The sequence below is a fragment of the Synchiropus splendidus genome, chromosome 7 (assembly GCF_027744825.2).
Source record: "Synchiropus splendidus isolate RoL2022-P1 chromosome 7, RoL_Sspl_1.0, whole genome shotgun sequence".
Classification (NCBI taxonomy): Eukaryota; Metazoa; Chordata; class Actinopteri; order Syngnathiformes; family Callionymidae; genus Synchiropus; species Synchiropus splendidus.
In genome coordinates, this window is record NC_071340.1 from 13151847 (window position 1) to 13179805 (window position 27959).

The 27959-nt window shown below is 43.1% G+C and overlaps 4 protein-coding genes across 8 annotated transcripts in view; 2 read left to right on the forward strand and 2 right to left on the reverse strand.

Moving 5' to 3' along the window:
* The window catches only part of stpg2 (sperm-tail PG-rich repeat containing 2), a 57527-nt gene extending 54593 nt beyond the window's left edge, over nt 1-2934 (reverse strand). For all 3 annotated transcript variants that reach the window (XR_008415527.1, XM_053869915.1, XM_053869916.1), the window contains exons 1-4: nt 1399-2934; nt 1114-1208; nt 864-1028; nt 464-622 (exon numbers count right to left, since the gene is read on the reverse strand). Coding sequence is in view for 2 of the 3 variants with exons in the window: in XM_053869915.1 (XP_053725890.1) it covers nt 464-622; nt 864-1028; nt 1114-1208; nt 1399-1510 (531 nt within the window). In the remaining variant the exon portion in view is untranslated. The remainder of the gene's footprint in view (nt 1-463; nt 623-863; nt 1029-1113; nt 1209-1398) is intronic.
* bri3bp (bri3 binding protein) lies at nt 1784-3834 on the forward strand. The gene is made up of 3 exons (XM_053869923.1): nt 1784-2072; nt 2540-2642; nt 2725-3834. The coding sequence occupies exons 1-3, from the start codon at nt 1896-1898 to the stop codon at nt 3141-3143; spliced, it is 699 nt and encodes a 232-aa protein (XP_053725898.1). The 5' UTR covers nt 1784-1895; the 3' UTR covers nt 3144-3834.
* wdr31 (WD repeat domain 31) lies at nt 3012-25913 on the reverse strand. Of its 3 annotated transcripts, XM_053869918.1 has the most exons (10): nt 9882-10160; nt 9301-9365; nt 7822-7954; nt 7663-7737; nt 7444-7588; nt 7271-7371; nt 7139-7206; nt 6886-7027; nt 6647-6809; nt 3013-6577 (listed from the first exon to the last, which is right to left on the reverse strand). In XM_053869918.1, exons 2-10 carry the CDS (start codon nt 9345-9347, stop codon nt 6381-6383), a joined length of 1071 nt encoding a protein of 356 aa, XP_053725893.1. In that variant the 5' UTR covers nt 9348-9365; nt 9882-10160; the 3' UTR covers nt 3013-6380. The 3 variants fall into 3 exon arrangements, with proteins under 3 accessions (XP_053725892.1, XP_053725894.1, XP_053725893.1); XM_053869917.1 differs by lacking the exons at nt 9301-9365; nt 9882-10160 and adding an exon at nt 25873-25913 and having other exon boundaries at nt 3012-6577; XM_053869919.1 differs by lacking the exons at nt 9301-9365; nt 9882-10160 and adding an exon at nt 8205-9177 and having other exon boundaries at nt 3012-6577.
* LOC128762079 (guanine nucleotide-binding protein G(q) subunit alpha) lies at nt 12485-27950 on the forward strand. The gene is made up of 7 exons (XM_053869920.1): nt 12485-13366; nt 22099-22283; nt 24348-24502; nt 25065-25193; nt 25343-25472; nt 25825-25978; nt 26352-27950. The coding sequence occupies exons 1-7, from the start codon at nt 13231-13233 to the stop codon at nt 26540-26542; spliced, it is 1080 nt and encodes a 359-aa protein (XP_053725895.1). The 5' UTR covers nt 12485-13230; the 3' UTR covers nt 26543-27950.
* The last annotated feature ends 9 nt before the right edge of the window (nt 27951-27959 follow it).

A 27959-nucleotide genomic window follows, 5' to 3' on the forward strand; every position in this document is an offset into this window, starting at 1 on the left:
ACGTTCCCGGTGGATGCAATTCAAAACTTAACCACTAAGTGTCACTAAATCCCGCATAACGGCCATTGAATAAAACAGTACCTTTGTTTCACACTCGTTCTCAATAATTAATAACGTTTTTAAGCATTAAATATCATGAAAACAATAAACTCAATGACACAAATGGAAACTGCATCAACCCCATCAACACAAAGAGCTTAAAAAGACACCAACATTTACCTGCCTCATTGTAATCCTGATACTTAAAATGCAAATATTCATGATCTGCAAAGCATGAACATCCACCTGTTCAGGTAAGAGGAAATAACTGCAGAACAGTTCTATAAAATCCAGGAACATCAAATAAAGAATTAGTTCCCTGTCTAAAAGCATCAGATGAATATTATCATGATGCAGTATTTTCAAATGTACTACACAGGAAAACCCAACAGTATGGAGTGCACATGTTCAAGTGTTTCCTTACCAGCGGAAGATTGTAGTAGGCCGGTCCAAGGGTGGTATCTCTGGATGGAGGCCCCTGCTTGCGGAGAAAACCACTTCTGTCTAACTCATAGCCAAAGGCTTGGCCTGGGGAGGGAATGGAGGGAGGATCTGCCCGATGAACTAGTCGGAGTCTTTTAGCCTGCAGCCACAGGGCCATTTCAATTAGATAGCCACAAGCACAAGTGAAAACAGAGGGGATTCAGTGCTGTGATGGTGAGTACGACATCAGTACAGCATGGATATTATTAGAGAGGTATGAGAGCCAGAATGAGTTAAACAAGAATAGTGTAGAGATGTTTCGAGCGGGGATTGTGTTCCTGGCTTGGTTGCTCATGCACCAGAGACAGAACAATTGGAAGCTCTAGTCACTGTCAACACACCGTGAACTTTGCAGCTTTCTCAGCTTGATCCGTCCTCATGCTTTCTAGCGAGGTCGCTGAAGGTCCCAGGTCACCATGGGCTTCTTCTGGACCAGGAACATCAGGGGCGACCACCTGAAAGCGTTTGGAAGTGTTCTGCAGACTGCGCCCACCATGGATGTTGGCCTGAAAGACAGAACAAGAGAAGCGCTATTTCAACTTCAATACTTTGTTTGACGTTCCGGTGAAATGTGGAATTATTTCCTCCTACCTGAACAGGTGAGGGGTCATAGTGTCCAGGGCCCGGTGTGTTCTCACTGGACTCACAGAGCCTCTTAGCCAGGGACAAGAAAGGCGCATAGCCACCTGAGAAACATTGCAACCGTTTATACACATGTTAAGGAACTACGCATTGGTTGAGTTATATTTTTTTGTTCCAGCGAAGATTATTTATTTAAATACTATTTTAAGCAGCCAGCTGATTTAAACAAAACGTGACGACTCAGCTCCTTTCATTTTAACCCCCATGTTTTTTTCTGCAACTTTATCAGCCTACCTGAGAACTGAAACCCATCTCCAAGAATGTTATAAGAACCGGGTCCGACCGCGGCAGGAGTCCCACCTGCTGTCAGGTCGGTGACTCTTGGGGCTCGTCCGTACATGTTCATTCACCAGTATCTTGTTTGTTGCTTTACTGTGCACGCTGCCGAGCGTAGTTGCCTGGATACCTCACGCGCGCACTTGTCGTTTCGCCGTTTACAATGGTGATTTAAATGTATGTATCCAGTCATATTATGATTTATTGTATTGACCGCTTGTTTAATTTCAGGTTTAAGAATAAAACATAGGTGTTTGCAATGCTGCATAACGTTACCGTAAACGTTGGCGTGCAGACTTTCGAAATTCCGAGGTTACGCGAACGTCTCACCGGAATCTTCGTCATCATCAAAGCTAGTTCCTGTTCTCCCCCACTGAGGCGCAGTGGAGTTCGCCAACCTTCCCCGTCGTTTATGCCGCCAGTCGTCGGTTAACTTAGCCTGGAACACCGGTGCCATGAAAGGAGTGCGTTTTTTAGTGGTTGTCTTGGTGCTGAGCGCCTGCTTCCTCTCCCCTGGCGAAGCGGCGAGGAGCAGGACCAGCAACCAAAACAGCTTCCGCCGGGCAGCTAACGGTGTTTACCAGACCCTGAGCAATGTTTTCGGGGAAGACAACATTCGGGGGATGTATAAGGTCGGTGAACACAGTAGCTCTACTTGTTCGTACTCTGTCTGAACTGTGCATGTCGCCATTTTGGCATTATTGTAGCGTCCGTGGTTGTTCTTCCTCGGAACAGTTCCTCCAGGTTTGGGCCTGCACTTGACGGATGCCAACACATGTAGTCAGAATGTCACAATTCGCTTCTTCATGCGGTGTGAAGTGAGGCGTGTTCCGAGCTAACCGAGTGCTTTAAGGAACATCTTGCTTGCATCTTGAACCTTCAAGCTTGTGCTCTCCGCAGCCACTTTGTAATGACGACGCTATATTTAGTTTCCGAGTATTGACATGAGTTTCATTTCTGAGCTCGTCTTTGTGTTGCACTACGTCATAGAATGGCCTTTACTCCACCGCCATGTCATGTGAAGTTTGTAGGGTCTTAAAGAAAGTACTGGTGTCGATTAATATATATATTTTTTGAGTAAACTGTTACTGCTCTCCAGTTCTTCTCCAAAACGACGGAGCGGTTTGTCCATGGGGTGGACTCTTTCATCGACACCATCTGGAAGGTTTGGTCGGACCTCCTGGATGTGATGGGCATCGACTGTAAGGCTTGAGCTTCATTTCAAAGTGTCTTTTGGGTCGGTTCCACCTCTGATTCTCTCCTGCTTCTCCTCCTCCTCCGCAGCATCGAACCTTACCCACTACTTCAGCCCCACCTCGCTCGCCAACTCCCCAGCACGTGCTCTGCTTCTTGTGGCCGCCGTCCTCCTGGCGTACTGGTTCCTCTCCTTGTTCCTGGGCGGATTCTTCTACTTGCTCCACGCTGTTTTCGGACGCTTCTTCTGGCTGGCCCGTGTCATCCTCTTCGCCCTGTCCTGCCTGTACATCCTGCAGAAGTTTGAGGGCGACCCCGAGCGGGCGGTGCTGCCGCTCTGCTTCATCATGGCTGTGTACTTCATGACGGGCCCCGTGGGAGCCTACTGGAGGAGGGGAGGCGGTGCTGGCTCTTTGGAAGAGAAGATCGACCACCTGGACACTCAGGTCCGGCTGCTCAACATCAGGCTCAGTCGGGTCATCGACGGTCTTGAACGTAATGGAGAGTAGCGGCTTCAACAGGAAAAGAGCGTCATACGATTCCTCATTTGAAATGTCACTGGTTAGAAAACACTGTTGTCAGTGAGGGATTTTAACATAACTTAATTTTACTGCTTGAAAAGATGAGCTGATGGAAGAGATGTCCATCTACCAATACAAGGGTTTGACAGGTCTTTCCGGGGTGTTTGGTGTGAACCTTAAGGGAGGCACTCCGAAACACGAGATTTGATCCTGTGCTCCATTATTGCTAGCGCGCAAACCATAAGCATATTTGTCCGTGTTTTTAGCTTGTACACCTGTGAATAGTTCTGACAACAGCGTGTGAAGGAGGCTGACAGACCCGTCTGTCTTTTACTGAAATCAGTTTTAAAGACATCCCATAATCTTTTTAAACAGGAAGAGCCGCTCCCTCCTCTCACACCGTTCAACTTATACAGAGCTATAAGTGGAACGTGGTTAGAAAATGTTTTATTGTGTTGAAAGATTTTAAGAAAAAGAAAACAATGTTGGGGACCAGCTGAGAAATAATATGTCATCCTTTCCAAATGTCCGATATTTATACGTGGTAATACATATTTAATCTTTTTTTTTTTTGTTTTTTTTTGCATCCAAGCTGATAGATGTAGTTGAGGTCAGTTAGTCATCTCCCATAGGTAGCGTAGTTTGATCGCGTCCGTTGGTGTGTACAGTTTGCGTAGGACTGCATGATCTACTTGAATATTGAAGGATGGAAAATGATGAAAAGGAAAACGCATCCAATTATTATACATTTGTCGTCATCTGACTGGAAGTAGTAGTGACAGGTAGTTATGAACTCAGGGACCAAGTATATCTGCATCCTAGTCCACTACTGCAATTGGCTTGAATTATATATAGTCAAAACTTACATTTTAGTTGCTTTTAATGGATTATAAATGAGCAAAAATGAGATGATAAATCACTTTGCACTGTGTTTTTATAAGCAAATATGAGTACGAGCGACTATTAAGGTTCAATTAGCCACACTGCTTTAAACGTTCTACTTGTTTTTGTGATTTACAAAGGTACTGTCTTACGTTGTGCATACAAATTGATTTCAGTGCCATGTTGGGTACATGAGCTTGTAGTAAAATCAGAGGCCAAAGAACCAGCCTGTTGTTTTTTTTTGTAAACTTATTTGCAGTTTGCTGTGTACCGGTACTGCATTTCCTGTCTGTTATCTTTACCTCTACTTGTGCAACATACCAGTGAAAACCAGCTCTTTCTGTTCTGTTTGCGGCTGCCTTCAATTCTGATCCTGAATCTACTATTTGTTCGGCTCAAAGTATACATATTGCTTGGTACTTGGCTTGCAAGAGTTAACCAAAATTGGATGTCGGGGTGTGAATGTTGGGTTTCACCTTCCCAGTCATCCAAAAGTTTAGGCTATTTCCGTTGTATTTATTGGGTTGTTTAAAACGATTCTCAGCTAAATCCTGTGACTGTGAGGTGGCTGTATAACTGGACACCAACTGTTGCAATGTCTGTCAGTGAGATATTTCTGACTCGCTTGAGCACGGGTGAATCACACTAGGACAATATGGTAGCTGACGGTGCGGAGCAGCTTGAGTCCCCTGGAACATACTTTCCCTCATTTTCTCAGAGAATGACTCCTGTATATTTACTAATAGCAGCATGTTTTCTATATGAAGGTGTAGAGTTAGCACTATTATTTTATATATACATAATTGCCAATTGATTTTTTTATGTCTAATTTAGTGTCAAAATAATGTGATACCTTTAAGAGTTGGTGGTTGAATGTGACACTGGAAAGCAGTCAAATGGATTTAAATCACGGGGAGGCAGTTTATCGTTGGACGTAACACTGGCAATGTTGAATTCTCTCGACGTTGAGAACAATTTGGTTCATATTCTTGATTCTGATTAATGTAATGTGCTGTTATTGTCACTGTATTTATTGTAGTGTCTTTATTTATGTGCCAATGATTCTTTTTTATATTCAATCGTCAGGAGATTTGAATTCCATTCCAAAACAGCCAATGAAAACAGTTTGATCTAGTGATGTGAGATGTGCTCGAGTGGTCTGCAGGCTGTATTTACATGTGTTTTGACTTCAGAAATGTTTTTTTAAAGTGTGTGTGGGTCCATGTGAAAATGACAACAAAATGAGCCTGGAAGTTGTTCGTTCATCAGTTCATCACAATTGTGTATTTAAAATCAGGAGCAGTCAGTTTAAATGTGGATTAATAAACTTTTTAAAATTTAACTGCATTGTTTTGTGTAGTTTTCTGCTTAATTCAAGTATAAAAAAACAAGAGCCGCACCACAGACTAATTGTGTTATATTCTTGAATATTAGCAAAAATATTTTATAGAAGTTATTTTGGCATCACCACCATTAGTGAGCAATGCCTATTATTCTTTAAAAACAGATGTAACGAACATTATAATACAATTAAATAGAACATTCTTCCACATGTTGGAGACAAAAACATTAACAATACATTTTGACAGGACTGACAAGACAGAACAAAGTGATGTGTGGGGGGAATTCTGAGCTAGAACAATCTTTGAAACTACCTTAACTAGAACTTGCAGGACAAAGAAACAGAGAAACGAAGCTAGAGATATTTTCTGCATTGTAAATCAAAGTGTGTGGCCACTGGAGATAATAGGAGCCAAATTGAATAAACATTTGTTGTAGTGTTTGGCTGCTCTCCTCAAACAAAGTACCGTTCACCCATGAGGTTCCTTGCTCATATGAGAGCACCTTGTCAATCCATATTGAGAACAAACTGATTCAGAGGAATTATGATTGCAGGCCAAGAGAGCAGTGCCAAACCAGCAAGGGTTGGGATGTAGTTCTGAGGCCTAACAACAGACCCTTCTCGCCACGAGAAATGATTTCCATATAAAACAGGACCAGAAGAACAAGAGCAAACACAAAGAACAGATCCAACTTTTAAGTTACTTCATGAAACTAGCCAGCAAGAATTGTTAAAAAAAAAAAAAAGCTCTAAAAACCATCATTCAGAAATGATCTACCAAAGTCAAACTTCTATCAGATTCATGTTGCCAATAAACTCTTACAAAAGAACAAGGGGCCCTGCAGAGGAAAGGTCAACGTCTTTGGATGATCAGGTCTGGTCCAAGAAGGCAGCATTTAAAAAAAGTCTCTTTTTGATATGATGCATGTCAGTCCACTTTACCATCATCAGAACCTTAAACTTGACAACTTGTGTGAATGTGGCAGAAGCATTGTGGATTTTTAGAAACGTGAAACCACTCTCATTTCCAGTCCTTCAGCTCCATCTGGACCAGCCCCAGAACTTTGGTTTGAACCCTGACCTAGCTGTATATGATGGATCCCAGTGTTAAAGCTGGCGCACAGCAGATTGGAGGAATCGCTGGGAGCCAAAGAAACCAGGGGCCCAGCCCCGTCCAAAGGTAAAGTCCCCAAACAGACTGGAAAAGAGAAGGAAGTGTGAAGAGAGTGGTCGGAGGGACGAGGACGACCAAACAAAACCACTTCACCTGCAGAGTTCTGGTCCCAGACCTTGATGGAAGCGTCATGTGACGACGTTGCTACCTGAGTCGTCCCACCTGGAGATGTCGGCAGAAACACACAACACGCAGTGGTCTGGAGATGACCTCTGTATTCCACCAGCTTGCAACCGGGCTGACGCAGGTCCCAGAGCTAGTCGGACGAGCAGAACATCCAGTCTGAAGACCTGACTTGTGCAACACAATCCATCAGCCAAAGAGGTTCTTACTGTAGCTTCACAGCCCTGGCCTCCAAATCCATTGCTACTTGACAACAAATAGTTTCCATTTGAGGAGACGTCGCAGTACGTCTGAATGTACTGCTTGGCTGGGAAGGTGTTGGTGACCTGCCACATGCGACTGTCCCACACTCTGCATGCAAAGGAAAAAGGCATGTTGAAAAGAAGCATTGACAGTATCACAATTCACCACTAAAATATCAAGCGACATTCAAAGCAAGAAATCTTTCTGCACTAGCTGCACCTGATCGTCTTATCTTCAGAGGACTGCACCAAGGAAGAGCTGCCTGGCACCCAACAGACATGAGTCACCTGTTGACAGAAGAGATGTTACACTTCTTCAAATAAACATATTTAAAGTCATAACAATTCTCACCAGGTTTCTGGAAATGTTGTGTCTCTGTTCGCATTTTGAAGATTCGATATCCCACAAACACATCCAGTTGTCACGGGAGCCGGTGCAAAGTTTTCGGCCATCTAAAACACAGTATTAGACTCATGTTCGTCTCAATATCTCCTCAAATGTTTGGTCACGTTTCTTGTTTTAACCTGGACTGATAGCAATTCCATTCACCACCAGCTCGTGCCCACAGAAGTCCTGTATCGGTTCGTCCCCCTGATTAATGTCCCACATCAGGACGGTCTTGTCGCGTGAGGCACTAAAAACCCATGTGCTGCCTGGATAGCACAACACCTGCCATGCAGACATAAACAGCAGGCTGAAGACGATATACTGACAGCAGGCAGTGCTCACATGCAGGTGGTTACCTTGGTAACTTCCCTGTTGTGACTCTGGAAGTACTGACAAAGTCGACCTTGTTTCCAGTCGTACACCACCACAGCCTGGGAAAACAGATTCCAAAACACCTTCATAGATAAGTGAAGCTTGAACAAAGGCGGTGTGTGGGTCTCAGACAGCTGAGCTACCTGGTCAGCACCGCCAGATACACACAGGTCTGGACTGAGAGTGGTGACGGCGTTGACGGATCCCTGATGGGCGGGTTCATATTGAATGACATGGCTGTCAAAAGTGTCCTCTCCCTTCTTTCCCTGAGAAGTCCTGAACAAAACAAAACGCAAAATAAGCAATCAATAAGATATGAGGGGGAAAAAAGGTATATTGCATTAGCAGTTCATTGTTAAAACTGTTTGATGAAGTGACTATTTTCAATTTGCACCCTGAAGACAATCATCACAATAATGACTCTCTATACAATTCCACTATATACAAGTACAAAACCCAGCAAACAAAACAAAAGTTTGAAACAAAAGTAATTGCACAATAACTAGAAGAATTGGGACCAATTTACATGTTCTGATGAAAATAAAGGACAATGGCAAAACTATATATGTAATGACGAAAGAAGAGCACGGTTCATGCTCTCGTGTTCTGTTTCTCCGCAGACGACTATTTTGCAGGATCTGCCACGAGCTGCTTTTATGCTTCAAGTGACTCACACAACAAAGACTTCACAGCTAGTCCCACACATCACACAGGTTCTGACAAGGTTGACCCATTGGAATCGTGATGCCCAAGGCTAAGATCAGTTGGGTTTAAAAATGGGTTTGAAATCATATTGGACCCGGTTGGCCTCTATGATATATGAAATATTTACGTCCTCCGCCCATGAAAAACGTTTTGTTTTACGGGAGTTGAATTCCTGTTACACCCACTCTGCTGTGATTGGTCAAGAGGAAGCCTTCAGCCCGCCTCTGCTCACTGCTGCTGTCACGATCGCCTCCATGAAACTCCATGGCGCGACACACTTATGAGTTAAAATCTGTTGCAGCCAAAGCCCCACTTCCTCTTCAGCACAAGTGATCATACACCGTCCTGTCCACACGCTTGGTTGTTTAGAGATGAAAGCACAAGTAGATCCAAACAACCTCACCAGGGCGTCTCAAAAGAAGCATGACACCATGAGCCAGGGTGGAGACCCAAGTGATGATGCTGGAATCTGTGTCTGGAATCAATGAAGGCAACTTTTGTGTGTAATAGTGGGTGAATGACTTGGCTCAGCTCTGTCTCTCTGTGTCTTCTCTGTCTACCTGTGAGCTGATGCAAAGCAGACACATCTGCCACACAGCTCAATCTAATGAGGAGGAGGAGGGTGGGTCCAGAGCAGCGCTGGAGGCAGAGTCATGTGTACCGTGACGTAATGACGTGCTTGACTCTCGCAACCTCTCGTTCACAGACATTTCAGACTTGGAGAAAGTTATGAAGCAATAGCTTCAAAACAGAGCATCATCATGATGAGGGACTTAACTCCATCACGGACGGAAGGATTTCAACATTTGAAAAATTTGCATGAGTCAGGAAAGTTATATTTGGAGACAAGTTGCACTGTAAGAATAGTTTTACAGTTGGAAATTAAACAGACAAATACTATGAAGAACGTTCCTCACCTGTAGAGCTCTGACCTCTTGCGAAACTTGCTCTGCAGTTTCCCCATGTTAGCAAGCAGGGCACACTGATGCAGAGAGCAACAAAGATGTGCAATCAATGAAGACATCACCGATTTTCCTGTTATGTCGCATTTGGCAACACAGGTTAGTTGCATTGAAAGAGTATCATCATCATTCAACTGCAATGCACAAACCACTGTTTGGTGCACTGCTGCGGACTGATCCTTGCACTTACATAAAAGTGAATAAAACAAGAGTTTAAATCGCAAAAAATTCACAATGTGCATTTCAATTGTATTAAACCTGTATATCTTGCATAAAGGCTTGTGTAAAACCCCCGCTACTTTCTCATCCACAACCCCGTTACTCTGCTCTACTTGTCCAACAAGTGGCAGGAAGTGCACGACTGAAATCCAATTAGGGCCGCATCGTTAGTGCGGCGAGGTATTAGTCGCCCGAAAACACCTGCTGTCAGATCTTACACAACGACACAAATGACATTTTAACATGAAACAAAACGTGAAACACGCGATGAGACATAGACGTTCTCCGACAGGCTGAAGCCTTTCCTTCCCACTCACGTGTCTCAGGCTGTTGTGACGCTGAAGAGCCGAGCGTTTAGCTCGCTAGCATGCTAACTAATCTTTTGCCGTCATGCCAGGACGGACGCGAGGCAGGAAAAAGTACGATACCACAGTGGATACATGGCCATGCTGCTGCCCAAAAGGAACCAGAGGCCCGCTCCACCGAATGCCATCGCAGCACGTTGCTACTAAAGCGAGAAAAGTCTTCAAAAGTAACTTGCAGCAGAGATCCCCGCCTCTTAGCGACCGCACAGGGGGACGCTGTCCGTATCCAGGCGGGTCACGTGACCCGCCAGCGGAAACACATTTTTTTCTTTCAAAATAAAGAGGAAGAGTCGTTTCACTCCCAAGTAATAGCTCGCGAACAACAACTGCTGCCACGGAATGAAAAGACGCAAATTGAATATTTGAATATTGCATTCTGCCCCATTTTCACAATGTTTTGTAAGATTATTATTTTACAAGAAGTTCGAAATTTCACTCAAGTATGACAGAATATGAAGAGTACAGGTACTTGATAACTTATAGAATGTTTCATTTCATGATGTGGCTTTTCTGATGTTGCATATCTGGCTTTCACTTCAGTATACAGTTTTATCCGTACAACAGTTTGACAACTTCACATGGTTCCTTACCTTGTTAACGTTGGCAGATACCCAATGTCAGAAGTCAATTGTCAAAGAATGTATTGAACATGTGGGAAATTGTGTTTGCATCATTTTATTTCCATAACTTTCATGTTTAGAGTTGATAAAGTAAATAGGTCATTTAGAGTAGAATTGGACATATGTTTGCATGTGTTTATGGTGTATACATAACTGAAGAATAAGAAGAAATAAATGATCATCATCCTTGAGTTTGAGTCCTTGGAGGACAAGAGGCAGATTATAGTTAAAACAAGATCATCTTAAGCAACACATGACCTGCTCTCACGTCCCTGACCTGTAGCCAGCTGCGACTCTGGAGGCCTTGATGGCTGCCCTTCATTACGAGATAACACTGCTCCCTAAGCTACGAATCTGGGACAAATCAGACAGATCTCATTTAGACAGAAAATTAATTCTCCACGATCCTACCAACAGTTTTTTTTAAAGCATTGTTCTCATAGGCTCTACTCCCTCTCTGACACGGTAAGACACAGCACACAGGGATCAGCATTAAGTACATTAGATGCAATTACTCTGGAAGCAACAGGCGCGCCCTCATTCAAATGATCCAATTGGGCCATTCAGTTAACACTGCTCTCTGTGAGGTGCCCTGAATTTCAACGATGGAATATTGTTCCTTGTAAACACTGTCACTGAGAAGAATCCTATCTTAAACTGTGGCTGAGTGATGGAACGCAGAATCCGTTTCATGAGAATATAATGCAGTATTCTGATGAAGGGATGTAACACAAGTATGCACCGGTACATTGTATACACCTACAATTGAACTGTATGCAATATTTTATATTTGAAAATCACTTTGGGATTCCTGTTTTTACCTACGAATCTTGACTCTCCATGTACACGGCGTTCCACTTTAAAATTCTGCACCAGACAAAGCACTCAGAACACAAGTGGAATGCAACACAGGCAGCTGTTTGAGGGAGTCCACTTGTCATGGGGGAGCACCACTCTCAATACAATGCTCTCGATACTTCAGTTTGGAGGTTAAAACTTAGAGTTGGGTATCACATTGCACCAATTTATTTCCATTCCAGCTCTGTTGTGATGGTGAGTCGTGTTTTTAACCAAGTTCTCATGATAGTAATATGAAATAATTAACAATATATTTAAAAATAAATCATCTCAGTCTTCTGCCCGCTCAAACAGCACTCACAGTTCATATGTAATTCTACATCAACAGAAGGTCAGACCACAAGTGGACCCTGAATGCACTGTATTGGGGATATGTCATTGTGGCGATTCAGCTAGATTGGGCAGTTACAAAACAACAATGCGGTCTACACAATGAGGGGGAAAGCTTCATGACACATCTGCTGAACTGACCAAGCAACCCCAACTGTGCAGGGAGCAGCTGTTGTTTCTCTAGAAAAACAAATGCCTCTCCTAAACACATGACTTCATGTATCTCTGTGTCACGCTGATGTGTGAGGCAAAGATGGAGTGAGAGATAATGTGTTAGTGTATTATGCGAGCTGAGCCAGAAGACAAAGCTCTTGGTGAATCTCGTGTCAATGTTCCTGATCCTCCACTCTGGTTTCATTAGGAACTGAAAGAATGCAATGAGTTTCCTACAGGCTCTTCTCCTCCTGACCACCTCCCCAGAAGGAGGCCTGAGGCGACGGCTGAAGAGATGATATCTTTTGGGTGTCCTGGGAACACCTGAGTTGTTACCCCCACTCGCCCCGCCTTGGATCAGCAATCCAGATCAAACACCACAGTGAATATGAATGAGAACTCTAGGAACAAAGTTAGTCACACGTTGACATCATAAGGGCTGGAAAGTCGAAGTACCTTTTCTGAGTCATATAGCGATTGCTCAAAAATAAACACGTGTTCATGCATTAGTGACAAGACTCTATGACATCATCGTTCCATTCATGCTTCAGCCCTCCACAGGTTGGGCAGTGACCACCGCCGTGGCGCTGCTGTGACGCGACACTCCCCCCCGGTCGATGAGGCCGACGTCAGCCTGAGCCTGCCAGCGGAGGAGTGGATGGCCTCGCTCATAAAAACACATCCACACCATTGAGGAAAGAGGAGCGACGACCAGAGCCGTCTCTTCCCACCCAGCGAGCTCGTGGACACGGACGAGACCGAGCGGGATGTGCTCTTTGGACTGCAGCGTCGCGGGCTGAGGAGCGCTTGTTTCGGCGTGGCTCGCTGGTTCCACGGCACAGATAACAGTACTGTATCCCAGCCTAGCGGATTGGAGTGAAAGTCCGCCATATTCTGCCTTACCACGCCCGTGCAGCGGAGCCACAGGAAAATAACCCCCAGCTTCTATTCGAGCCGCGTCGATCCCCCCGCACGGACATCGAAGACTTAAAGAGACGTTGTTCGGATGGCGACGCTTAACGAGATCATGTGTCTTAAAAGGATCTGTTGATCGTATTGAGAAGGGAAAGCAGATTACACCAATTAAGATCGCCAAGATATTCGACTCATAACGCGTTTTGGACGCCCTCTTGAAGCTCCGCTGGACGGCGAACGGGGCGGGAGGGGGGTTCAATCATTTCTGAGAAAAGATCTATTTTCCTGCGGTGGAGGGGCGGCCTGCGCGAGGACGGGGTTTAGCATCCGCAGGCCTCTTGATCTTCCGCGGCTGTGAAATCTGCATGGTGTAGCCACAACACGACACTGCCATCGAACTTTGTGGAGGAGGAAAGGGAGACAAAATGACCCTGGAATCCATAATGGCGTGTTGCCTCAGCGAGGAGGCGAAGGAAGCGCGGAGGATCAACGACGAGATCGAGAGGCAGCTCCGCCGGGACAAGAGGGACGCGCGCCGGGAGCTGAAACTGTTGCTTCTCGGTAAGACTGGAGGGGCGCGGGGGGGGGGGTAACCGCTCGCGTATGGACGGACACCCCTGGCGCGGTGCAGGTGGAGGGGAGGGGGTGTCGTCCCACCTTCGGTGAAGTGGACTCGTGGGCCATCGATTTCTATCAGGGACTCCACTGCAGAGATTTTGCAGCTCAGAACACAAATCCAGGCCTGTGTCCACCACACCTGATTTGAATAACTGCAAGTGGTTGGTGTCCAGAAAACACGGATCACAACACTTCCCACATGTGTAGACTGCAGGCCTTGAGGGCCTGGGCCAAAGTCTACAGCACTTAAGATCAGAACACAAGTTCCCACTGGACACTGTGTCATCAGCCTGGTGACTGTTTTCACTCGGCACATTCAAATACAACACGCAGTCGTACTGTGGGACACGTGTGTTTTCATTAATGGCACACAAGTCCCTTCCCTTTTAAAAGGGCATTTACCACCGACAGGTAGCGTGCCTTCAACGAGAAAGCGATCTGTCAGGTCCGTGTCTGGTGCTGCCATCAGACGGGTCCAATCCAGTTATTGATCCAAAGTCCAGTCTATGAGAACAAAGACAAACCTGACAGATAGCAACAATTGTGTGTGGCTTTTTGCTTCCTAGCATTTCTGGTCCACTTCGCTGACTTGCTGGACAGATAGTAGTGTGTATATTCATTGTCCATAAATGTGTCACAGAGACGTACATTAGATCATTTCACCAGGAAGAATTTAAGGGTGTGCTATTGAGCACCGTTTCATATTCCCAGACTCTAAGTTGGGTCAGTAACCCTTGTGTTTTGGGCATTTATATTAGGGAATTTTACTGTACGTTTGAGGCGGATCGTAGATCCAATTTGGTTAAGCTGGAATAGAAAGCTCACCTTTTAAATACTGCAGCTTTGTTATGACGCAGTTGCATCAACCTAATTTAGACGCAAACCAAAGTAAAAGTACGCAATGTACAACAATAGAACAAGCCACACTAGCAGTATATAAAGCTCACTTGGTGAGTGATGATTTCATCATTGAATTGTTACGGAACAAACACCATACCACATTAAAGCTAAAAACAGTGTACAACTGTGTGTACATGGGGCATAAGGCACAGTACATACACTCTTGCTCATGGACACTTAAAAGTAGCCACCTCACGTCTGTATGTTTTTATTTCTTTCTAGAATGGCACAATCCACAAAGCTGCTCATCCCACCCCATTTTTAACCCATTGTTTTGCCCTACATTTGTATTATCAAGTTATTCTGTGCACAAACAAACACAATACAACTAGTAATAAGCGAAACAAAATGGAATGCTACTAACTCAGAGCAACAAGCTGGCACACTTCAGTCATTGAAGAAAATTCCCAGGTCCAACACCAATGGAACTTCAGCCTTTGTCTAATTGTAGAAAATCCCTTTTAACTTGTGCAAAATTGTATCTACACTCGGCTATGTTGCTATGCTATTTCCAGAAAATGAATTGGTTTAAAAATGTCTCCAGATAGTGGTGGCTGATATGGCAAAAATATCATATCACAATTTTTTAAATTGGCATGGCCACATGGACAAAGAACGGATTTTTGTCAACACATACAAAGAATGTAAACGTACCAAACAAAACAAGACTCCTGATACAGAGCACTCTTGCAGGATAAAAGGTGCACTTGATAAACATTGAACATGCCGCAATATTGTAGTGCACCAAAACTTATTGAACTTGATTGTTAAAGATTCTGCAGTTTTAGAACATATCTTCTTAAGAGTTCTCATAGCCCTATATAAAGTAGACTTGGCAGATTCATTCAGAACCACTTTTTGCAACTTTATCTAGCTGCCCTGTGTGAAGGTTGGCATGTCGTTCTGAATTCACCTTCTTTTGCACCATCCTATTCTAGTTTTGGGGAGTTTCCTGACTATTCGTTAACATTCATTCTCTCAGCTTTCATTTTTTTTTTCTGTGTTTCTGCATTTTTGGCTCTAAATTTAGTAAGCCAACTATTAAACAAGGAGGTTAACTTTGATGCCATTTGTAAACAAAGGTTTGACCTCATGTTAGCGCCATTAGCTCAGTCTTCGACTTCGCAGGTCAGACATTGAACACTTTGTTGTTCTGCCACGAAGGTGTGGGGTCGAATTGGAGTCGCATCACATTCAAAAACAACTCCAAGTTGCGTGTTTCCGACTGTGGGTGTGTGTTGGACGACGTGAGCATGTGACGAGTGTGTAGTTGTCGAGTGAAGGCATCAGCATAGATCTGCATTGCATAGATCGTGACTGCAGCGATCCATACAACGTGTTCTAATCGTTCATGGTCTAATACCATCAACCTCTTATCTCTAGCCAAAATAGGTGAAATTAGACACACCTGACTGTCGCGCACAACACACTGGTCGAATACACACTGTCCTACAGTGTTTATTCCAGGTTAAGCCGATATGACCGTCTATACTTAATGTTTAAGCAACTGAGCAACATGTCTGTATTTGTCGTGGTTCTTGTTCCCCTTGGCTGCCAAACCTATGAAGTTTTTGGCCAAAAGTCAACAAAAAAGTTTGACATAAATCAACATGACACAAATGTTTTCTTGGAACGGCAACGCTTCAGAGGCCACCAGCATTATGTAATTTAGGCGTCTGACTTGGGGTTTGTGGCTTTGTGGCATTTGAATCAGCAGTTTGACAAGTTTCATTTGCTCGTAGTTCATAGCCGCAGCCCTGCTGCTTAGCGGAGGGAGCTGGAATATGACTTGGTTGGATAGTTCATGATCTTCTGTCGCTCTCAAATGAATCCCAGTTCGAATAGTTGCCAGAATCAAACAAATCTGAACTAATTCTCCTGGACGACAGGACTGCCACTTGAGGACACACGGTGTGAATCATGCTCGGCACCTGAAGATGTTAATTAATTTAAGCACATTCAGAGGTGGGAAAGATGTTGGTAATTTCTACCTAGCAGCCTCTGGACCTGGAAGAAAAACACGCTGCAGCTGTCACATTTTTATTTTAATTACTTGCATGGATGTTCGTACTTGTGACTTTGTTCAGTGCAGAGCTGTGAAAGCGGCTCACACAACGGTCGACAAGTATTAGTCATAGAGGAGAAAACAAGCCGGCATGTTTTCATTTTCAGCTAAAAGCCCATGAGATACGATGAGAGAGGAAGTAAGCTGGGCAGTTTCAAGTCGCAAAAAAATGTAGCCGGATCAGCGCAATGCTTGTCGATAGAAGGGTCTTAGATCGCCATATTCCAGCTAGAACCATCGTGACCAGAATGATCTTCGCAATCACACCATCAGACAGTATTCAATGTCTTCCATTCTCGAATGCTGATCTCAAGTTGTGTCCTTAACTCTTAGCTTGGGGCACGTTTCCTGCCTTAAGGTTAGTTAACACTAGGAAGATTCAGGGTCAACAGCTATTAAACGCACAAACCACATTAAGAGAAAAAACAGTGGCTCCAAGACCATTGTGAGTCAAAACGTATGTAGGGATAGGAAATATTGGGGAAAAAATGATCAGGACGATAACAATGAAACTCTTGATAAATACATTTTCATCCTATGACATGTGTTTGACACACTACTGTCTGCATTGATAGCCCAAATGTTTTATGAACAAACTTACCGGTGACAAAAGTGGTCAGTCCTGGTAAGGGTTGTGGGAAGACACACACGCACCAAGGGGCAATTTGTGAGTGTTCATTTAACCTAGTGAGCATGTCCTTGGGCTGTGGGAGGAAAACGGAGTACCTGGAGAAAACCCATGCAGGCACATGCAGGCAAACTCCACCCTGAGCCTTCTTGCTGAGAGGCAGCAGTGCTGACCATTGCACAACTGTCGTCCTTCATTCAAAATATGAATTATTATACATCTGTCAATCAGTCATTTTTATAGTGCAATATAAAGTATTGGCACAATTCTGTCCCCTAAAAAGGTATTTTTAATCATGATTAATGATTACACAAATGCATTGCCTGAGTGAGACTTTGTTGATGGTCCCTAACTGACGCCATGTTATAGCATGTGCCACTTCAGTCACGATCAGTGAACTCAACATCCAACCATTGTTACCGCAGTGTTTAGCAGAGGGAGGAGCGCTGCGGGAAACCCTGCGTTTGTTGTTGAATCAAGTCAGACATCCTTATCAGAAAACTTGTTTGGACCACTTCTTGTGTTAAAAACACGTTACGATCGTGAATCACAAACCTCCAGACTCTCCGCGACTGTTAGCTGTCAATCGCTGTGGAGCTGGAGAGCATGGCAAGTGTGTTTATCGAATTTATCATGACTTGTAAAATTGTCATCGAGGGGATTGTTTCCAGTGGTAAATTATGTGATTGATTAGTTATATATGATATGATATGATTAGTTACTGTCCATCTCTAGTCACACACAAAACACAAACACACTAAACTAAAGAGAGAGATTTTGCAACCATTTACATTCATATATTTTTTGTATTGTTTTGCATTTAGACATGTCTGCGCATTTGTCAAGCCGTACTTGTTATTTGCCGATGAGTCGACTAATCCTTAACATAGACGGTCATCAGTTGTAGCGCTAAGGGCACATGAGAATCCAACAGGTCTCTAGACACTTCTGTTCAATGTCGTGATTGTTGTTTCAACAATCACGACATTGAACAACCCATTAGCCAGAGTGATGTCCATCGAGACATTAGCTAATGATACTTTTCACTAATGATTTAACAAGACAAATTAAAGGTGAAATGAATGAAAAAGGAATTAGAAAAGGCCCGTCTCTAACCGATTCCTCTCTCATACGACCTGCAGGTTTTAATGTCCAGATAAACTTCACTGTAGTTTCCAGCCCAGTGTTTCTTAAATTTGGCAGTTTTAGTCCTTAAACTGGGTTTAAATTTGCTGAAAATCTGAACCTACTAGAAAGAAACGGACTAGAAGACAGACAACCTTCTCTGACAGTAGACAGTTTGGGCTCTTTCTACGGAAACATTATACGTTTGAGTTGAGATCCAGGAACTGTTTCACCTTCGGAAGAACTATTTCCTGCATTTCAAAGACCAAATTTTAAGAAGTGAAGCCAAAGTTTTTTTGGTTTGATAAGATGTCCTCCGACAGTGGGGAAATTCAACATTTATCTTTCTGACAAAGGCACTTTAAAGCCAAAAGTTCATTTGAATTTGTGAAGGGTTTGATGACTGGGATAGACAGATACTTGCCGGTCAATGTAAAAGGATATAGCATGACAGGTGTATGGGGAGTGTTGATGCTTTAGCAACAAAGAAGAGTAAGTTGTGCCACATTAACATACAGAGATGTGAAGTTGAGCTGTTCTTACAAGTGTCTTGACTGCAAATCCACACAAACAACAGGAAAGACTTCCTACACTCAGATGATGAGGATCTATGAAGCACATGAGGGCCAAATGTGGCCCCACATTATTGAAATGGGTGCCAGTGTTTAGCTAAACTTGCACTCTGACATGATGTATATTAACCTTTGTACTTTGTTCGGGACCATGGACCAGAAAAAACATAGCTACAAAGGTCTTTTCCAAAACATTGGTGACTGACTATATCATGCTGCAAGAACTTACTACATAATCTCTCCGCTACATTATAGCCATTTGTTATGAAACTAATGCCAAATCATCTTTCACAATTGAGAATAACTGTTTCAGGCTTGGTCACATGTTTCCAAATGCTGTTTCACGACAGAGTAAGTTGCAATAAATCGCACATCTGTGACACATTATTGCAGTTTGGAATCACGTTGGGGTAAAGCAGTTGTATTTAGACAGTCGCATTACGAGCCTGTGGATTTTGAGTTAAATATTCTTTGTAAAGTCAACTCCAAGCCTCAGAGAGATCTTCATCTAAATTTTGGAATCGTTCTCAGCCTCCTCGTGATCCCTGCTTGTAAACAAGCGAATGCCCCTTGTGATGTTCAAATGTTTTTTCTGTCATCTTATCTTTCTCCCCTGCCTCAATGGGAGTTAAAGTGTATGATGTGGGTATTTGATTGAGTGGAACCAAGTCCATGCTGACTTTTAACAAGCTTTTTATCAAACACACGGCTTTATTTGTGAGAGGAAGCAAATAAAATTCCGTCTTATTCCCACTTAAAAGCAACCCATTTTAAAGAGTCACTAGTGGTCCAAGGGTCTTTGTTAAAGAGAAATGTATATTGTCTGTTCTTGCAAACGTTTGTCGAACTGAAACTCTGTGCTAGCAGGCAAAAACCGCCCTGTAAGTGCTGACTGTACACTTGAGTGGAGTTCATGTCTCTGGCCTGTGTTCTCCCTGATGGTTGCTGGCTCAGTGCCGCCACTCCTGCCGGAGACGGACAAAACCAACTCACTTCTTTCTAAACCTTCTTCCACTTATTTTTACGCAGCAGAAACAATGGCGTTTGTATATTCTACCCTGAAGTGAGTCAACTAATTTTAGGGGACTTTAAATCTTTGGCCTCATTAAATGTGTGAGCTGCCGTTTTTCTTTCTCTGAATTGACAGAATGTTCAGTATGTAGTTTCAGCTGTTGCCAGTAGCAACAGTCGGCTGCCGCTGTCGAAATGAATCAGGAGAAATTGGAGTTTGTGGAAACATAATGTTATTACCCGGCTTCAGTATTAACTGGCTAAATATTAAAGTGAAAGTGTGATCAGTCAGTATTAGTTGTTGATAACCTGACAGAAAGAACACTGTTGGGAAGCGTTTGTTTCACCCGAGTTGGTCTTTCAACCACGGATTGATTTGAAGGGATGAAAATGTTTCACGTGTAATAGTTCAAATATTTCTAGAAGCACATCTTAAATGATCTTAACAAAACGCTCCTTAATGTTTTTCCTTTTCATGCAGCAAGGAGAAAAGTCTGTGGACACTTACTGCTCGACTACATTTAGAAGTTCACAACATAAAGTGCATCCATCTCAGAAGGCTCCTGGAATGTTCTGTTACTTTTTACTAGGGATGCACCGATTATTCAGTGGCCGATTATATTCAGCCGTATTGTGGAGAAAAATAGTCAAACATCAACACTTACTTTCTTTGAAAAACATGTATAGAAATGTATTCTAGACTATTTAGAAAACGTTACAACCATTCAATATTATAAATGTTATTTGGTTCAGCCTCAAATTTACATTTCGGTGCATCCTGTCTCTTCTTTTTTTTACAATTACGGTTTAGCGATTTTGTCTATTTTACTGCCCCAAAAAATTCACGTTGACTGAGGCTAGGCTCCACGTCTCAGCCGATCAAAGGCCGACTTTGGACATGCACATCTCATTTGTTGCTGCAGTTTTCCATGTTGATAAAAGCAATACATTAAATACACATTGCAGCAGCTGCAAAGGCGTTTCTTGTAATCTTTGTGAATATTTGTTGTGTACTATTAACCTCACCTCGCCTCAAGAAGTAGTGCATGAAAAACAAGGTAAATCCCACCAAACTAGACCAGAGCAAATACATGATTTATTTCTAAAGTGACTGAACATGGCTGATGAGTAGTCAAAAAAATAAAGGCCAAAGGAAATGTATTGCTTTTCCTCTGAAAATTACACGTGTGTTGGAACAGTTTTCCACAAGGGCACTAATTACGCAACATTACAGAGCTTCATTTAAGTGTTGTTTATGTCACAGATATGCTCTGCCTCTATTTCTGGCTGAATTGCTGACTTCAACTCGTTCTGCCACTTTGTTTTGGACTGTATTTTCCCCAAACTCTAATTTGACTCCCAACTGATGCATTCTACCATCCAGGCGAAGGGTTTCTTCTCATCCAGACGGCTGGAGGAGCGACTGCATGTCAGACTGGAAGTTTCCACACTTCTCTGAGCTGCTGACATGTTAAAGATATGCACCCACACATGTTCCCTTCTGCAGTAATAGTGTTAGCCGGGAGATGAAGCTCAGCCTTCAGTCACTGCCAAGATTCTCAATGAATCAGAGGAACTACACCCCCGGCTCTGTCACACCACTGAGATGAGATGTGTGCGCCTTCCAACGCTGTCTGTTTCCATTAATCTAATCCTCAGCCATTTGTTTATTTGCATGGACCTGCCATCATTGTGTGACCACGCCAGGGGTACGATACCAGCTACTCAGTAACCACCCTTTTCAGAATTACACATTTTTCAGAACTATTTGAGCGGTGCAACATAACATGACACTTTCATTGAATTGCTCTTACTAGACGCAACAACAGTCTGGTAAAAACAAAGATGTCTGCTGTACTTTTTAGCATGCATTGCTATAAATGTGGTGCAGTAACCAACACAAACAGGAAATAATAGTTCATTGAGAATAAATACAATAGTTAGCAAAGAATTATGATTGTGTGGGGTTTTTAACAGACCCTTATTTTTTAATAATGTAGCCCAGAATCATTGTGACCTCAATAGTTATATCCAGAAATGGCAACACTTCTTTCCCCATGTGCTGCAGATCAGCTCATAACATTACTGAATTGATATACTCTGGTTTTGGAATCCTCAATTGAAGGAATGCTCCTGATCCATTTTAAAAACGTAAAAGCCTCTCCTCAGATGCAGCATTCAGAAGTCCTGCGGTCTCTCAAGGCTGTCCTTTTATGGTGCCGTAAGAAAGAACACAGTGGGTCTTGGTCCGCTTCCCGACTAAGGCCTGTGTTCTTCAAGACTTGACTTGACACTTGCATTTTCCTGATCTTTCATGTTCGAGGGTGTATAACGTTTGGCTACCTTCCTACAACTTTCCTGTGCATCCCTGCAGGAACGGGTGAGAGTGGGAAGAGCACCTTCATCAAACAGATGAGGATCATTCATGGGGCCGGTTACTCCGACGAGGACAAGAGAGGTTTCACCAAGCTGGTCTACCAGAACATCTTCACTGCCATGCAGTCCATGATCCGGGCGATGGAGACACTCAAGATCCCCTACAAGTATGAACACAATAAGGTAACACTCCGTTCTCTCTCTCTCTCTCTTGCCCGCATCAAGTCATATAAGGCCATTTTGGGAAAAGTGTCCATTTGTATATTTTTAGAGAGCTGCCTATCTCCCTTGGAACAGCTATTGATAATCATTTCCTGTCTTTTTCTCGCTTCCTGCTCTCTCCGTGCATTACTGTATCCTCTCAGATGGTGGGTTTGTTTGCTGGTGTTATTTTGCACTCAAAGTTCAGGATGTTTAAAGTAGTAAATACAGTCGGAGGAGAGCAGAATTATTGAAGTGTAGCCACAAGAGAACCTCAGAATCTTAGTCATACCCAACATTCTTTTATTTAGTCAACTATCATGAGCAAAGTTTAGATCTGTTCAAACAATGAAAAAGAAAAGTCAGGAAACATGACAAAATATTAAGCCACAATTTAATGATGGAAGTAGAAACAGAATAATCAAGGGAAGATGGAAATATTGCGTTACTTACTTAAAATATTGAGTTACTTAATAAATAAATAGTCAAAATGAGTAAGAACTAAGACTATTAGGAGAAAAAAATGTATAGTTTAAACAGTTTCTTTATATTGCAGATAATTGTGTTTTAAATGAAGGTAAGTACAAAATATGATCATGGACAAAAATAAATGAAATATATGAAGATATTTGCGACACAGGACAAGACTTCCATTTAAAAGGATTATTGATGATATATCTTCATCAGATTTTCTCTTTTGTTCTCGGTGGTTATGACACTTTTAAACCTCTACAGATAAGGAGAAAAGGTGACAGTGATAAGGAACAATGTACGGATCATTTAACTTCATTGATGTAACTGGATGGATGTAACATTAGAATTTGGAATTTAGAATTTGACAACACAACAAGTTCTTGACTTGTGTTGTGCTGTGCGCCATCTCCTCTTCTTCGTGTCTCCCATGTGTTGGCGTGAGAGCGCCATAACATTGCTGCCACCTGCTGTCCCATTGAGCTTATCGGTGAAATCATACTAAATCATACTATAGGGCAGTAACATTGGTCAATGAAAAACTTCACAATGTGTGGGATCAAATGAGCAACTGGGCGTATATTTAGTGTTTTTGTTTTGGTTTTTTTTATGGATAGTTGGCTACATTATATTACTATTTTTGACCAACTGTTGATGGGTGTGGGCCATGATCAGTTTAAGAGTGAAACACTTGATGGGATTCAGTAAACTCCTGAGCTTGCATTCCTGTGGGAGATGTTGAGAAAAGCTGGTCGGACGAGTTTCCTCGAGCTAATAAAGTTACCGCGCTCGATTAGCGAACAATCCAATCCTCCGCCAGCTCCCTGTTGCTCTGAGCCCCTAAGTTGGGAGCGATGAGCGGAAGAGGATCTCAAGTGATTGTGGGAATTCGCACGATACCATTTGTGCGGTGACCACATCCATTTCCTTCATGTTCCTCAGACATAGATGCTGTGGCCATTTTTGCTGGAGTCATTTCCTGTTTGTCTTTTTGAAAACAGCAATAATCACCCGCCTGTTCCACATTAACAGCTAAGTAGGAAGGAAAAAAAAACACTAAATAAAATAAAAACAAGTTTACTTTTAGTAGCTGATGCCTCACTCTCCTGCGGACTTTCCTTCATGATGCGAGTCAGTATTAAAGTCCGGCATGCAGTAACTGAGGGGAGGAATGGGGGGAGATGCAAGTCTCATAAAACTGGAGCATTGAAACTTTCTAATTAAAATGGTCTACTGGGATGTGACACGTCGATATTGGGTCTAAGTGGAGCCTGAGGGTGTGAGGCAATGTATGGCTAAAAAAAGTCACTAGTGACAGTACTTTTGAGTCGTATTATGTCACTCATTTTCAGGTCAATCATTTCATGTTACTGCCGTTGTGAGACCCCACCTTCCTCTCACTTTGTTCTTGAACTTTGAAATGTGCTTGTAAAATGTTGGCAGTGTAATTTCATGACTTAACGACAGTAAAAAAAAGGTTTTCTTATGTGGATCTCAGCCATGACCTCCTGAGGTGAAAAGCATCCAGGTCCAGATCGGTCTCCTCCACTCTGAAGAATTTGTTTTCCCCTCCAGGGTAACGCCAACATTGTGAGAGAGGTGGACGTAGAGAAGGTCTGCATGTTTGAGAACCCCTATGTAGACGCAATCAAGAGCTTATGGAACGACCCAGGCATCCAGGAATGTTACGACCGAAGGAGAGAGTATCAGCTGTCTGACTCTACGAAATAGTGAGTAGAAACTTTTTTTTGCACCACAAATTGCATTTCAAACTGGGTGTTTGAGTCCAGAACTACGGAACACAAAGAGTAAGACCACAGTCTCAGTTAAAATCCAAGTTTTAAAATGTAATTACAGGAGAATGTGCACTTGCGCCCCCTGCTGGTCAATATAGAGCAACGCTACAAGGAAATGTTTTTTGTTCTGAACGAAAGGGCGGCTATTGAGAAGAGTAGCGTCTCACCGAAGTAAAATTTCAAATGCATCTGTAGTTATGCAAGTTTACAAGCAAGTGGCCTTTTCACTGGGAAAGCTGTGTTACATTAAGAAAGACTGACGTTATTCATATGCACCTGTTCTTTTAGTGTTGTCTCTAGATATAGATCAAGGTTTGTGCTTTGCAGCAATGAGTGAAACAATACTACACGTTGTAGACTGTAAAATGTAGCTGTTAATGTCTTTACTGTCAAATAAACACTATAAAGATGCAGATCATTTTTCAAAATTAAAGCTGAGCTGTGTTTGATACGAACCAAACACTATGGTGACGTAAAACTGACCTTTTCTTCACAGTTATCTGAATGCGTTGGATAGGATTGCCGAAACATCGTATCTTCCCACGCAGCAGGACGTGTTGAGGGTTCGAGTCCCAACCACTGGGATCATTGAATATCCATTCGACCTTCAGAGTGTCATTTTTAGGTAAACAAAATAACTTTTTTGCCGGTTCTCTCTTTACTTTTTCACAAGAAGGTCATCCTGGTCTGTAACTGTTCCAACTTGCTGGCCAGGATTTCTGTCTTGCTCAAAGAGTGTGGAGCCGTATTTGACTCTTTCTGCTTCTCTTGCAGAATGGTGGACGTTGGAGGTCAGAGGTCAGAGAGGAGGAAGTGGATCCACTGCTTTGAAAACGTCACATCTATCATGTTCCTCGTGGCACTTAGCGAGTATGACCAAGTGTTGGTGGAGTCGGACAACGAGGTAAATGTCCATGTGGAACACTAATGTTACGAGTCGGCCTGCGGTGTTAAACGCTCTACCGGGCTACTGTGTTGATCTATGAAGGATGGCGCTCAGGGATGTCAAAACAGTGAGAGGAAACCAGGCCACAGCGCACTATTTCAGAGTGAAACACAAAATATTTGGCAGGATAAGTTTGTTAATGAAATCAAAGATATCAAATCGCATCCAAAAAAGTAACCATCATTGTTCCACTCATATCACATGACATCATTTTTTCCAGTCAGGTGCCAAGACAGTCCTTTGAGACTGGAGGAAGAGCTCCAGAATCATAGACGCCTGCTGTAATCATAGTGTCTACGTGTCTCTGCAGAACCGAATGGAGGAGAGTAAAGCTCTATTTAGGACAATAATCACTTACCCCTGGTTCCAAAACTCTTCGGTCATTTTGTTCCTCAACAAGAAGGACCTGCTGGAGGAGAAGATCATGTATTCTCATCTGGTGGATTACTTTCCAGAGTATGATGGTGAGTACCTGCAGCAAACAAGACCCTGATCAGACATGTCAATAAAATGGAGGACACACTGTCAGACAATGGCCAAGTGTGAATGATCTCAGGCTGCATTAGATAAGTATTTTCTGGAGACAAACAGATCATGGATGATGGACAGATAGGATAATCCGCTGCAGCTAGAAACCACACAGTGATGGAGAAATTGATAACTAACATGAGATGATGGAGATGGAGTCCTTCTCTCAGTGAAGATGCTTAGCAGACAGACAAACTCCACAGTGTCCAGCATGATAGGTGGTGTAGGGCTCTGCTACGATCCTCCCCACTGTCTTTTCAGCATTGGTGAGAAGTGTAAAGCATGACCAAGTATCTCCCTCCATCCCAGGTCCACAGCGAGACGCTCAGGCCGGCCGAGAGTTTATCCTCAAGATGTTCGTGGACCTGAACCCAGACAGCGACAAGATCATCTACTCCCACTTCACCTGTGCCACAGACACGGAGAACATACGTTTCGTCTTTGCCGCCGTCAAAGACACGATCCTGCAGCTCAACCTGAAGGAGTACAACCTGGTGTGAGCCTTGCCTGAGAGTGACTGTCAAGAGCTTGTTCATATACTAGAGAAAAAAAAATCTGAAAAAATTGAATGGTTACATAATCTTAATTTATTTGCCATTTGTCAATCTCTTGGTCCCCAAGGGGTGAGCGAAGTAAATGTTATCTTGCTATTTAAGGAGATAAGATATTGGGGTTGGCGGTTTGGAAGGGTGGGGGTGGGGTGGGGGGCTCTTCTGGATATGTACAGCAGCCATCCTCATTTTAAGGCTTTGCCAGTTGTGAATTTCTGTTTTTCTTTGGGCCGAAAGAAAGACTCAGCTTTGTGCTCTGGAGGTTCCAAGACCTTGTTTGGACTGACACACCGGAGTGACCACAAGCTCTTGACCACCTGCCTTTCTACAGACCTTCTACAAAGAAGGTTTATATTCCTCCATCCCCTCCACCCCCCATTCATGTGGTGGTGCTTTCAAGCACCAGACCTCCCTGTCCAAGCGGAAATGGCATCACAGATCTTGGATTGAATGAGGCCTTCATTCTCTCCCAGACAGATCAGCAGGTGTATGTTTACTTGATTTTCCTGGTTATTTGAATCAGCGTCACACACACTGACTGACTTAGAACATCACATGATGAAGACAGCTGAATTCGAAAGCAGCCATCACCGTGACCAGACGGTCGATCCTTGGACGCTTCCACTCCGACTGAAGGTATTAATTTATCAATCGATGTTTGACTGTGCCACATTAACAGTTAGGTAATCTGTATATTTTGCCAATGCCAAACAAGCTAAACGTGCTGTTCGATGCTTGAATGAAACGGAACATGGTGTGAATAGTGAAGCCAGAGCTGACAGTAGTATTCAACCAAGTGTATTCACCTCCCTATGCACAAACTCCAAGACAGTTAGCCGCCGCCGCCGCCTCCACCACCAGGGTCGAGGCGACCGCTCACAATTTTCGGCGCCACCAGTGCAATCCGTCCACGCGCTCACCGTGTCACTAGAATCGTCCGATCACGGCCTGGCTGTCTTGACTGTTGTAGTTCAATAGTGGAATCAAATTTGGCTCTATCTCATGCCAAAGGTGAAAAAAAGTGTTGTTGAGTTGTACCAAAGTTAAGCCCTTCTCGTCTCTGATTGGCGCCACTGATTTACAAGTCATTTTTAGTATTTCTTTGTATGTTCCTGAGAATTTAAGCCTGTACTTTACATTTATTGAGGCATAGTGCAATTACGAATGCTATAATCATTGTACATACATCTCGCTCTCTCTCTCTCTCACTGTCTATGTATGGCAGCATCTTTGTTAACTTTGTAATCATAACTTTTTTGGCAGATTGAATGTGCAGAATCGAAATATGTATCTATGTAATTGTATTGTATGTCTAATGGCTAATTCATTTTCAAAGAAAAAAAAAACGTTATTTACACATTTGTTT